Below are 14,206 nucleotides of genomic sequence, written 5' to 3'. Positions count from 1 at the left end.
ACCCCTGCCCTCACCACGTCTTCAACAAGGCCGACGCTGTCATCGCACCCCACCTGCGAGACATCATCAACACATCCTTCGACACCACCATCTTCCCTGAGAGCTAGAAACACGCCGAACTCAGCGCTCTACTCAAGAAACCAACAGCGGACCCCACCGACCTCAAGAATTACCGCCCCATCTCGCTCCTCCCGTTTCCAGCCAAAGTCATCGAGAAGACCGTCAACAAGCAGATGGCCGCCTTCCTCGAGACGAACGGATCCCTCGACCCCTCACAGTCCGGATTCCGAGCCAACCACAGCACCGAGACCGCCCTCATCGCCGCCACCGATGACATCCGAGCCCTGATGGACAATGGAGAAACAGCGGCCCTCATCCTCCTAGACCTCTCCGCGGCATTCGACACGGTCTGCCACCGCACCCTAGTACGGCGCCTCAGCAACATCGGAATCCAGGACAAGGCGCTGGAATGGATCATCTCCTTCCTCGACGGAACAACACAGAGAGTCCGCCTACCACCGTACAAGTCAGAGGCCTCCGAAGTCATCTGCGGCGTCCCCCAAGGATCATCTCTGAGCCCCACCCTCTTCAACGTCTACATGAGCCCCCTCGCGGCCATCGCACGCAAACACAACCTCAGCATAATCTCCTACGCCGACGACGCCCAGCTGATCCTCTCCCTGACCAACGACCCCGCCGCCGCCAGAGCCAACCTGCACGAAGGGATGAAAGAGGTAGCCGAGTGGATGACGACCAGCCGCCTGAAACTGAACTCGGACAAGACGGAGGTCCTCATCCTGGGCTCCTCACCCTCCGCCTGGGACGACTCCTGGTGGCCTCCCGCCCTGGGCACCGCACCCAAACCGACAGACCATGCACGCAACCTGGGCTTCATCCTGGACTCCTCCCTCTCCATGACCAGGCAAGTCAACAACGTCTCCTCGGCGTGCTTCAACATCCTACGCATGCTACGGAAGATCTTCTGGTGGATCCCCACCGAGACCAGGAAGACCGTCACCCAGGCCCTCGTCACCAGCCGACTGGACTACGGCAACGCCCTCTACGCCGGTACCACCGCCAAGCTCCAAAAGAGACTCCAGCGGATCCAGAACGCCTCAGCCAGACTCATCCTCGACATCCCACGAACCAGCCACATCTCCGGACATCGGAGAGACCTTCACTGGCTCCCCGTCAACAAAAGAATCACCTTCCGCCTCCTCACCCACGCACACAAAGCCCTACACGACCAAGGCCCGAGCTACCTCAACAGCCGAGTCAACTTCTACGCTCCCAAACGCCACCTCCGATCAGCCAACCACGCCCTCGCCGCCGTCCCCCGCATCCGAAGAGCGACTACAGGAGGAAGGTCCTTCTCCTACTTGGCCGCCAAAACCTGGAACTCCCTCCCAACCGACCTGCGCCTGACCCAAGACCACCTCTCCTTCAGGAAGAAGCTGAAGACCTGGCTGTTCGAGCAGTAGCGGCACCCCCCCCCCCCCCCCCCCCCCCCAGCGCCTTGAGACCCTACGGGTATGTAGCGCGCTTTATAAGTGTCACTGATTGATTGATTGATTGATTGATTAGATTATATGTCTCATGTATTTCATTTTTAAATCCCCTAGGTTGTCTTTAGTTTTCCTGTGGAATCCTTCTTACCATGTATGAAGGAAGTAAATTCAGTAAGGGATGCTTTATACACCCTGATGAATGCCCCTGACCTGTTTCTAGGCTCTAGAGAGAACAGAAACATGTTGGCACTATATAGGATGTAAGGGGCACTGTGCTCAATGCCATCCATTTTCTTTTTATCCATATCTGAGGTACCTTCTATTAAAGGTAGTTCCTTTAGGTCTACCTCAAGGTATTTTTGCTCATATAGATCCCAGCTACCATCGAGGTATGATTTATTGAGGAATGAGGGCTCCCTCTCAGAGAGGTTGAGTCCGGGAAACATCCTTTACAACGCAACTTTTACCACCCAGTGCCTTTACGGCGTAACTATTACAACGCATGTCATTACAACGCATTGCGCTGGGGGGCGCTATAGGATAGGGAATAGATTTAATTTACTATCCAACACCTTCCCTGCTATCCACGGGGACTGGAGTTGGAATAGTAAATTAAACTATTCACTATCCAGCACCCCTAAGCGCCATGCGTTGTAACAGCATGCGTTGTAAAAACTGCGTCGTAACAGCATGCGTGGTAAAAGCATGCGTTGTAATGTCATACATCCGTTGAGTCCACCCTGGTAGTATCATCTTACCGGAGTAAAATGAGGTTGTTAAGGATAAAGCATTCCACAAGTTGTGCCTGAAGCCTCCTCATCCAATGAGAACAGCCTCTTCAGCATGCCCTAGGGATAACTTATATGATTAATCAGACAATTCCATCCTTTACACTGTATCTTTAGTGTTATCTTCTCACAACAAATATCCTTACACAAAGAGAATGGGTTTTCGAAAACTTTAAATAAACAATCCAACTATTCTCCGCTATTACAATACCAATTATGCACCTTCTGTTCAGTTTGACGAGTAGGGTATTCTGTCACAAATGTCATAGACTGTATTGTCTGCCAAGCTATCGGTTGACCCGCTCTATTGTGAGTTGGGTATACCATCAACTTCCCGTCAGTGTGCCCCATTGGCTTTGTCGACAGACAACTCACTCCAGCAGCCTGACAGGGTGCTGGCTGTCAAAGTAAGGCAATCATACCGCCCACCCAAGTTTGGCAGGCAGATGTCCTTTTTTTCTGTCCATCATCACCAGGGATAACCTGGTGGTAACAAACTTAAAAATGTAAATAATGACCCCCACGCCCAGGGAAATTTTTGGTACCTTCTGTGGAACAATGACATTGGTTCCTCTCCGCAGGGGTCTCCAAACCGGTCCTGGAGGGCGGATCCATGCCAGATTTTTTTGATATCCCCATTGAGATACATATAGTTATTTAAAAAAATCTGGCATGGATCCGGCCCTCCAGGACCAGTTTGGAGACCCCTGCAGGTACAGCTGGGACTGACCAAGAGGAAACAATTGCCTTAATGATGATGGTGTCGGATGAATGATTGTCAATTAATGCAGATCATCCACAATACAATACTTACATAACTTCTTTTTGAGTGCATCTGTGAGACTCTGGATAAATCTCCAGTTTCACAACACGTCCTGACGGAAAACGTGTGGCTTTCTTCTTGCCACAAATACACCTCTGCCCATAGCCTGCGATTGACATCCCTGAAAACAGGAAATACTGAACTGTAAGAACTCAAAATAATTTCTGATAACTCATTTTTATTGATTTTACAACATGAACACAAACATGGCCCCATCCACCAATTGACATAACATTGACATTACATTAAAAAAAATTAATTGATCCCCACATCCAGTCCATAATAAGCCCTCCATCTGCCCAAAATCTTCTCATGTTTGCAGGGGCAGCCTCTGGCATCATAGATGGGGTGCTGCTGGTGGACACACCAATCCACCCCCCCCCCTCTCCTCCACCACTGGCTGGTGGGTCTGGGACTTCCAATGGCAGGCTCTGTCCCACTTGACCACCAGAGTCGCCACCCCGATGAAAGCGCATTCCATCCTCTGCCCACTCACGCCTTCCAACAGTCCCAGCAGATCAATCCTTGGAGTCAGGTTGATTCATTGGCCCAGAATTGGGGAAAGTTTCTTTTGGAGCCCCTCCCAAAAGGGAACCAATTCTGTACAGGAGGATACCATGTGGAAGAAGTCCACCTCCTGTAATAAACACTGGGCACAGCAAGCCTGGGACACCTCCCAATCTGATGAAGGAGTTGAGGAGTCAAGTATGCAATATGGAGGTAGTTGAGCTGGATCAAGTGGGGATAGGCAATTCCCTGTGGCCCATTTTAGCCTGGTGCCATTCCTCATCCTCGAGCTCACGCACTCAGACCTTCCATCTCCTACGCAGCCCAAGAAAGCTGGCTGGAACAATAATGACTAGGGAACTGTAGATTCGGGAAAGGGCTCCCTTATCCAGCTTCCCCATCAACAGTTTAGACTCAAGTGGGCTAAATTCTGGGTTATGAGCATCTGGGGGAATATTAGTCGATAGGGCATACCGCAGTTGCAGATATTTATGGAATTGGGTGCGGGAGAGCTGGTATCGTTCATGCAGCGCCTGGAAAATGTGTACGCCACTGCCCGCCCAGACAGCCCCAAAGTGGGAGATACCTATTCTATCCCATTGGGTAAAGTCATCCAGTCCAGCAGTGTGATGCAACCACGTCCCTTGCCACAGTGGAGTCAATGCAGTGAGTTTGTGGTACCTTTCTATAAAATAGAGTGCCACTCTCCAACACAATAGCATCACTCAGGTACAGTATGGGGAATCGGGTTCCTGTAAAGCAGGCCCAGCAGCCCATCTAGGCCCAGCAAAGCCAGCTCCACCCCCCATGAGCCAGTCATTAACAGCGACCATCTGCAAGGCCAGGTAATACCAAAAAACGGTCCTCCGTACCCATCTCTCCATCCTAGGGGGAATGGCGGCCATTAACGAATGCCACCTGAGCGTGTCTCCCAGCCCAGAGAAATGTGTTGACCTTCAAAGCCAGGGCTTGGAACCATTATCTGGGGATAGGGTGGTGAAAATTCGAAAACATATAAAGAAAATGGGGTAAGACCATCATTTTAAAAAGGGCAACTCTCCCAAGGACATTTAATGGCAGGCAACTCCACTACTGCAAGCCCTCATTCATTCGGTTAAGCAGGGGGGTCAGGTTAAGGCTCCAGGCCAAGTCCGGAAAGTGGGAAACATAAACACCTAAGTACTTGAAGGGCAGGTGGTGCACCAAGAACGCGGGCTACCAGGACCAGAAATGGGCACCAGCAGGGATTTAGGTTCCTTCACCTGTGTTCCAGACGTTTCAACAAACAGCCGCAATTTATCCATTCAACGTGGACCCAAGGTCTGTGGGTCAGCCAAGAACATCAAACTGTCACTGGCGTGGAGCGCGATGTGCTCCAACAGCCCCCTGTCCCACGACACACCTGAATATGGGCATAACAGCAGATGAGATGCGCCAGGGGCACAATCGCCAAGGCAAATAAGACTGGAGAGAGGGGCTGGCCTGGCAGGGGCCTCTGTAGACCAGAATGGCACAGACAGTTCACCTGGACCTGGGAGGTGGGGTTGGGATAAAGGGGTCCAACAAGTGCACTGAAGGGAGGTCGAAGCCCAGCCTTCTGCAACACCACATACAAGAAGAACTCCCTATAGTGTAAATTAGAAACTGATTTGCTAGCTGAAAACATGGTAAAATGTGTAACAATAATATGCTTTGGATTTTTGTTTTGTATTTTAAATTGTAATTCTGATGAAAATTGGTTGTTTTTAGGTAATAATCGGTTGTGTAAAGTAGTCCAAGCTGTACACATTGGCACTAAGCGCATACTGTAAATATGAAACCCAGAATGCATTCTTGTTGTGGAGTGAATAGATGTGTCAAGGTCGGAAGCTCCTTCTTTTCTGTAAAAGGCACACAGAACTTATTTATGTCTCATAAAACGTGCAACTGTCACACCTGGAAGACCCCTTGTATTCCAGGCTTTGTCTTTGGAAATTGGGGGTTTCCCATAAACCCCCAGGACTGGGTAAGTAGTCTTTTCAAATTTACCACATTTATCTCACAAAATAAGGCCTTCATATTAAAATTGCATTTTCATATAGTGCTCCTCTATCAGGAAATCAGGTGTGTCAAAGTTCTGTACATAGAACATCAACAGCGATAGAGAACATCCCTTGCAGAGAACTGGTAAAACATCAATGCAAGAAACAGGTGAAAACAAAAAATTATTATAGGCAAAAAACAATATGAGTAAAGTTTTGAGAAGGAGAAAGTGTAGGTAAATAAGAACAATGAGAAACTAAGTTGCCAAACTATGAACAAAAGAACCATTAGGACTAGGATAATGGGATCAAAATGCTAAAGCAATGTGAAACCAAGAAGATTAAAACAAGATGAATTAAGGAGAAGGTGCATTGGGTAAAGTAGAGCATAGAGCGAACAGTCGGCGATTAAATTAAGCTTTGAATTGAGTGAAGAGGAAATTTAGAGGGAGCAGAAGATATATCAAGAGAATTATGGAACAAGCAGCTGAGAAAGTAAGTAAAAGTGAGGGGAGAACAGAGGAAGCACCAGGCAGAGAGGATGAAAAAAAGAAGATGAGGAAATCTAAGAAGATAAAAAGAGGTTACTGGTCTCAATAGACTTAAAGCAGGTTTATTTTTAAATGTGTTTTTGCAGAACAGTAGCAGATTCTCTGACCTTTTTTATGTCTTCTGAGAAAGAGTTCAAAATAGAAGGTCCACCTCAGAAAAGGAGTGATTTGCAGTCTTCTGTGTTTTGAATATTTTTGCCCAAATTTACTAACCTTTTCCATTGTGTAGAAAATGCTAGTTAAGATTTGATAAGCCACGCAAGGGCCAATTTGCACTGCCTTGCATGGCTTTAAAACAAAAAGTGACACAACAAAGCACCTTGTGCTGCGGTGTGTACACGTCATCGGTTACAAGTTGTATGAGTGGAGCATGTGCATTTCCATGCATCCACTCATGTATTTTAACACACACCTAGATTTACTAAAGGCAGTAATGCTGTGTTTGCACAATAATTGTGCTCCTATCAGAGAGAGGTGTAACGGGGAGAAATATCATAATTTCTCCTTGTTACCAGTAGCGGCTGCTACGGAACGGGGGTGGTGTGGCAGGGAGGGGAGCAGATGAGGGGAATACAAAAATAAATAAAAGCACTTACCTGAATACCGCCAGCCGCCATCTCTCCTCGATCTTCTTCTCTGCAGCATGTGAGAGGTTGTGTGGGTCTTGCTGAATTTACCAGCAGGAGTGATTATTGCACTGGGGATTTTAATGGTCTTTTGGTGTTATCCCTATTGGTAGGTTTTGCTCCATAACTACCTTTAATTAATAATAAATACAACCTTGATATTTTGTGAACAGGACTCCACCTAGCAGAAGTTCTCCAATGGACCTCGACATCCGACAGGCTGTAGAAGGGACTAATGCTAACATTTACTATGCAGACTGCACAGTGACCTAAGTCCCCAACTGCACTTTCCCTGGAACCTCCATCACACCACCGTCTGCACAGGACAGTTCTACAGTTTTAGAAGCAAATAAAAAAAGTCGCGTACAAAGAGAGGAAGGGAGAGCGTGAAGTCAAACAGTGACCTACCTTGTACAAGCACACAGGTAGACAGTGCGACGGCAAAGACCAGGACAAGGGTCTTCGCCATCATGGTTATCCTGTCTTCTCCAGCAAAGTATCTGAAAAGTCTAAAACGCAATTTTCCAAACACGCTGTCACTTCCTGAAAGTGCTCGGCAGAACTGATCGTAGTGGCGAACACTACTCTATGTCTCAGTGACAGCTAAGAAAGAGACCGCCACACACGGTAATTCATTTATAATCGAGCGGGAGCCGGGGGATTTTCCCATTCTTCGCCATGACAATGCCTGCTTTGAAGATTGGGCCGCTGTCCCTCAGCATCACCCAGCAGCACCTGCGGCTCCGTCTCGAAGGTTCTATGACGACATGCTCACCTCTCGAGGCAAAGCATCCGAGGAGTGCAGGGAGTTTCCTTAGCGAAAATCCCCTGGTAATTCCACATATTACGTCATACTTCCAACATTTCTCGATGTCTACTTCACTAGAAGCGCACACCCAACTCGTCACCACAAGGTGAAACCTCAACAGTCTCAGTTTTGCTTTTGTTCAGAAACACGTGTGGGAAAAATTCCAGACATTCCGCTTTGTACAAAGTTCCCTAAATTTGAGCATGAGAGTGACATATGCACGCCGCCTTGTGTCGCCTTTGCTTTTGGTTTGCACTTTACACATTTTTGAGTGTATCAAGCCAGGCACATGAGTGGGCCACTCAGATGGTTTTGCTTGCAGTTAAAACATAACATAGCCGTATGGAAGGTTGATCAAATAAATAAACAATCGTCATGAAAGGAAAAGTATCACTTATTGGTAAAATATTGGCCTATATTAGCTAAATATGGATTTTGCAGACACAGTTGCACTGCCACTAGTCATCGAGGGGCATATTTATGACCCTCTTGCGCCGCTGTCAGCTGACACTCCAGCGGGGCAAACCTCGAAATCATATCTAGGAAAGCTACTCTACGTGGCCTCACAAATACGGATTATGGCAAGGCAGGGTAAATCGCTGTGTTGCTTACTCTGCGCTAGGGAGGCCTTCCATGGGTGTTGCGGTGGGTGCTCCCAAGCAACAGCCATGGATTTTGATGCTTCCCCAGATTTAGAAAACCATGTAAACCTGAGGATGTGCCAAAACCTTACGCCTCCCCAGGGGAGGCATAGCGAAGAGAAAAAACGTTATTTCTCTTTGTTTCTTCCTATTTCCATGAGTGTTGCATTCTGCAGCCCACATAGAAAAACGAAAAAGCCTCCTAGGATTGGTCTTGGGTGGGAAGGTGCCCTTTCCTGCACACAAAAAATCCTGCCGCCAACACAGGCACCCTTGCAAAAGGGGGCCTTAGCTGGCGCTAGGCTGCCAAAACCGTGCCAACACTGGTGGAAAGGGCAGAAATGCACAGTAGTAGATACATATGCTGCATTTCTGCCCTTTCACTTTGACATAGGGCAGTGCAGCAAGGTGACTTATGCCAAAACCCCATAAATGAAGCCCCCAGTGTCAGATCAAACAGCATTTTGCACAACAGAATGCAGCAAGACAATTTGCTGCACTGTTCTGCATCAAATGGGGAGTGCAGGAATGCAAGGCAGTCACTTTTGCTGACTTGTGTTACTCCAAATTTACTACGCCACGAGTGGCATAGCAAACCTGATATGCGTTGTCATGCGTCACCTTGCATGGCGCAAGGCAACGCAAGGCAACACCACACAGGCCCTTGATAAAGCTGGCCCCTGATATTTAGCACTTACTTTCATCAAAAAACTCCCACAGTTGCTTTTATTAGTTCTTCAATATTTCATAGCTGGCAAATAACTATTCTCAGAAGTGCAGCAGAAGTACCATTGCCCTTTTTAAACTACTGATAACAATGCTGATATAGATGCAACACACTTTAAATACCTTTTATAATCTGAAGTCTGAGTTTCTTCATAAAAGCACTGTATTTCATGGTCAGTCAGAGTCAGGGTCTAGGTACCTACATTCATTTTATTTCATTGGAACACTACTGGCACTTTTCGGCAGGGACGCCTTACTATCAGTGGGTGAGTAACAGCAATTTTCAGTAGGGACACAGTTCTATCAGTACTTTTCAGCAGGAACGCATTTCTACCAGTGGGTGAGTACCAGTACTTTTCCATTCTTTAGCCCACTCTGCCACCCCAGTTCAGACATGGCTATATGCAAATCAGTCTGACCCTGTGCCTCATCGGAACAGTCCAGCCCGAACTACCAAGCCATGTCTTCCCTGGACCGGAAACAAGCTTCCGAGGACCGGTTTCTGGCATTCCAGCCGTCTTCAGCCCGGCTTGCTTGAATCCAGTGGCAAAGTGAGCAAGGGACTCACGTCTGAGCATACCCTGCCACACTTATGGCGGCCAAAAGCTGTACAAAAGGGGGTGGTGATGGACGGAGCATCTGAATCAATCAAACACTCACACCCAGTCAAAAGATTTGGGTTTAATCCATCACCGTTCTTTAGCCCACTCTGCCACCCCAGTTCAGACATGGCTATATGCAAATCAGTCTGACCCTGTGCCTCATGGGAACAGTCCGGCCCGAACTGCCAAGCCATGTCTTCTCTGGACTGGAAACAAGCTTCCGAGGACCGGTTTCTGGCATTCCAGCCGTCTTCAGCCCGGCTTGCTTGAATCCAGTGGCAAAGTGAGCAAGGGATTCACGTCTGAGCATACCCTGCCACACTTATGGCGGCCAAAAGCGGTACAAAAGGGTTCGCTTTTGGTTCAGGGAAGGCATGGCTTGGCAGTTCGGGCTGGACTGTTCCCATGAGGCACAGGGTCAGACTGATTTGCATATAGCCATGTCTCAACTGGGGTGGCAGAGTGGGCTAAAGAACGGTGATGGATTAAACCCAGATCTTTTGACTGGGTGTGAGTGTTTGATTGGTTCAGATGCTCCGTCCATTACCACCCCCTTTTGTACCGTAATTCTGCACTAATGCATTAAAAAATGCCAATTTTCCAAAAGGAAACGGCTGGTGGTAGGTACCCCCTACACTTATAATAATTAATACATTTGTGGAAATATTATTAATTACGTTGTTCACCAGTTATGTGCGGAAAACCCTTTTCCATGGATAAACTATGCCTCCTGATTGTAAATAACTTAATTAGGCATCAGAAAATTACTTCAAGTTTCAGCATGGGAGAGTAAATAACTCTTTGGTTTTGTTCACATTGCTGATATTAAGTGAACTTTTTCCTCATTGGACAAATATCTTGCGCCTTCTCCCTTTTATATTATTGCCTTTATATAATCAAAAATAATAGCATATCCATCAACCTGTATGACATTGCAAATCACAGCATTTTTGAGAACACAGTGCATGGTAGAGTGGTGAGTTATAGTTTGTGTAGCATGGCTACCCAGTTCAATATACCGTGTATGGAATAATTTGAAGGTGTTGCATAAATTATAAATGAAAGGATAAGTATAAGTTTAGAATACATTTTTTTGATGCGTAGTTTACCCATGGTTTGTTTACAAAAACAAATAAACATAGTAATTTAAAGGTGGTGTGTAAAGTATACATTTAAGGTATACCTATACATGTAGAGTTTATAATATTTGTATAATTTAAGTTTAGCTTGTATAAAAATAATAAATAAAGTTTTCCTAGCTCCGTAGAGATTAAGACTACCTACTAAACATTCTATTCTTTTTAACTAATAAACTATTTAAAATAAATTACTTTAAAGCCGATATTTAGTGAAAAAAAAATATTCTTACGTGTTTCTTGCCAATATTCTCTTGCACAATATTTTTGGCACAATATTTCGGTTGCTTCCGTTATAAGTATAGGAACACCATTTTTATTGTTGTAAGCCATATTTTTGACAGGATATTTGTGTCTCTTGATGTTTTTGACACCGATATTCTGTCAGATAACCTTTTGTAGCATATGCTTGCAATAAAAATAAATCATGTAATCAGTGCAACAGCTATCAACAGCTATTGGCTTTGAAAATAGCTGCGACCGCATAAGAACACCGGTAAGCCCCCGTGGCGCGGGACGCGCGTGGGCTCGCCCGGGCCAAGCCCGGGCCAAGCCCGGGCCAAGGGCTGGCCCGTCTGGTCCCATCCGAGCCCAGAGGAGGCCGGGCTGGGCTACATTTCTAACTTCTTCGGCAGAATCCTCTAAGACTGTAAGACTGTTTATATTATTGGGGCCACCAGTGTTGATTGTTGTGTATGTTAAACTGCTCTAGCTGACCCTTGGGGAAATTTCTCTACACACAAGTTGCAGTTATGAGCAAAAGGAAGGTCGGGGATAGGATGGTGGGCACACTTGACGCTTTATTAAATCGAGCAGAATCGGTTTTGATTCATGAGATTCAGGCAACTGAACGCAGGCTCTCCCCGGAGCCATCTTTATCCAGGGGAGGATCGTTGAACATGAGCTGGATGTCAACGTGAGTGTCGTATCGTGTCTGCCTGGCCCTACGTTGAGACAGGGCAGGCAGGATGGTAAGGGGCGGGGGAAGAACAGGAAGTGAGCAGGGAAAGGCAGAAGAAGGTAGGCGTGAGAAAATAAAGACGTGCCTTTAATAACTTCTTGTTCGGCGTCTTTCTTACGGGGCACGATAGTACACTGGGGACGAGGGTGGTATAGTCCATAACCCACATCACCCATGCCCCGCCATGAGAACACGGCCGAAGACCAAGGAGCCGACAGCACCGCGACAGAAATCACGAAGAGGCGCGAAAATCGCGGAGGAAACCCGCGCGTCGCCTGCATGCTGCCCAGCAGGAGCGCTGCTCAATAAGCGCAGCCCAAGCCCATGAAGTCAGCGTTGTGGTCCAGACTACACCCAGAATCGAGTGAGCCTCGACAACACGCGCGGAAGGTGCGAGAGCTACGGGGTAAGACCGGGAGCCCCCCCTTTGCAAGTGACACTGAGTGAGCGAGGGGTGTGCCTGGATACCATTCAAGACCGAGAATATTGAAGCCTAGAACCTCTGTAATGAAGGAAAAGGGCTAATCTGAAAGACAGTGTGAAAGGGGAATTTGTCCTGAGCGGCGACCATCTTAAAGTCAATAGTGGACAATACCCAAAAAGTTTGACACAATTAACTTAGAAAAACAAAGAGGTTAGAAAAGCAATCGAAGTAGAACCACACTGTGGATGTTTGTTATATCAAAAATTCACTTATTCTAGAACAACATCACTGGTGTTAAATCCAGACCAATTGTTGGATAACGGCCAAAGCTACTCTGCCCGCCCCAACCCCACCCCCCTTCCATAGTCCTGAAGAAGACCCGCAGCTGAGGTCCCAAATATCCCAAGAGCACCAGGGTCGAAACGTCGACGCTTACCAATTGATTTGTCTGTATTCCTCTCAGCTTAATTGTGGCTTTTTTCCCCCCAATTGACATTTACAGGGGACAGGCTCATATGATAGCGGAGGCTATCCCGCTTTGTGTTGTGTAAATAATATACCAGTATACCACTATTGTCTATTCCTCTTTTTTTCCAAAACATTTGAGCACCCCTTTCCTTCCTCACCGACTATACTCTCAATAGTCTGTTGCGCCGTTCAGATAACTGTTTTACCAAATTGTAAATAAATAAGTGAATTTTTGATATAACAAACATCCACAGTGTGGTTATACTTCGATTGCTTTTCTAACTTCTTTGTTTTTCTAAGTTAATTGTGTCAAACTTTTTGGGTATTGTCCACTATTGAATACATCTCTCCCATTGTTTTGATTGAATCAATGTATGCGGATTTAATCGCACAACTAAAAAACAAATGATATCCATATAAGTGTTTATTCAAATCAAAGTCAAGGACCACCATTCTTTATACCATTCATACCCAGGTCCTTTGATTCTGTGGGTGAACCCCATTGATTTAACCATCTTAAAGTCAGGCATTGGCCAAAGACCCCCATTGGATTTTCGGTGGCAGCCATTTTGAGGTCAGGCAAGACCCAATAAGTGAGAAAAGTACAGAAAAGCACCGAATTCAACTGATAATTGATTAAAATAATCAGCAAACGGGCTCAAGATGACCACCCAGCCTGATACTTCACGGCCCTCGAGCACTGGAACAGCGGCCCAACTCCCGCAATTGCCTCAAGTGTTCATGGGAGCATCTTACTTACATCCGCCAGACCCACTGGAGCTGACCTCCGGAAACAGTATGAAACCTAGATGGAAGAGCTGGGCGAAGAATTTCGAAGATTTTATGACAGGATCCCAAGTGCAAGATTCCAAGCAAAAACTAATAGCATTGCGAAACCTAGTTGGGAAAGACATTGCGCAAATCATCAAAGAACTGCCCACTGCCCGCTGCCAGCGCTACCTCCTATGATGACGTAAAAGGGGCCCTGGACCGGAAATTCTTACATAAACACAATTTGGACTATGAGCGTTACACGTTCAACCTGGCGTCACAAGAAAAGGATGAATTCATGGGTGACTTCATTGTGCCTATCAGGCGCCTAGCCTGACATTGTGAGTTCGACACCTTCACCACAGAAGATGCGTTGCGACGACGCATAATCAAAGGCTGCCAATCCGAATCTCTACGTCGGCGTCTGTTAAAGAAACACTATACGCTGGAAGAAATAGAAGAGATGACACGGATAAATGATCAAGCGGAAGATCACGCGAAGAAAATGGAAGCCACCAAGCCTGAAAAGAAAGAACAGGCCTTCAGGATGCAAGCCCGCACAGACACCAAACGTCGCTCGGACCACCACAAGTCAAGAAAATTCACACAGACCTCCAGAGGGACGTCATCGCGCCGTGGAACGTCATCGCCCCATGAGCCGCGACATGATAGAAGTGGCAGACCTGCGTCAAGATGCTACCGGTGTGGCCAAGAATACCCTCACTCGGGGCAGTGCCCTGCCATTGGTCAACAATGCCACCGCTGTGGAAGAGACAATCATTTTGAAGTGGCCTGTCAAACGCGACAGTCGGAGCGAAAGACAACCATGTCCCGACCGACTACGC

At 46.9% G+C, this 14,206-nt stretch overlaps 1 protein-coding gene across 1 annotated transcript in view; it reads right to left on the bottom strand.

Moving 5' to 3' along the window:
* The window catches only part of LOC147727762 (C-X-C motif chemokine 10-like), a 52,105-nt gene extending 44,668 nt beyond the window's left edge, over positions 1 to 7,437 (bottom strand). The window contains exons 1-2 of the mRNA XM_086961775.1: positions 7,233 to 7,437; positions 3,111 to 3,240 (exon numbers count right to left, since the gene is read on the bottom strand). Coding sequence (XP_086817901.1) covers positions 3,111 to 3,240; positions 7,233 to 7,296 — 194 coding nt within the window. The 5' untranslated portion in view covers positions 7,297 to 7,437. The remainder of the gene's footprint in view (positions 1 to 3,110; positions 3,241 to 7,232) is intronic.
* Positions 7,438 to 14,206: the final 6,769 nt, after the last annotated feature.

Source organism: Lissotriton vulgaris, chromosome 3_1 (genome assembly GCF_964263255.1).
Source record: "Lissotriton vulgaris chromosome 3_1, aLisVul1.2, whole genome shotgun sequence".
Lineage (NCBI taxonomy): Eukaryota > Metazoa > Chordata > Amphibia > Caudata > Salamandridae > Lissotriton > Lissotriton vulgaris.
The sequence above is the reverse complement of the archived record's forward strand: the minus strand, read 5'-3'. Positions and strand labels throughout refer to the sequence as shown.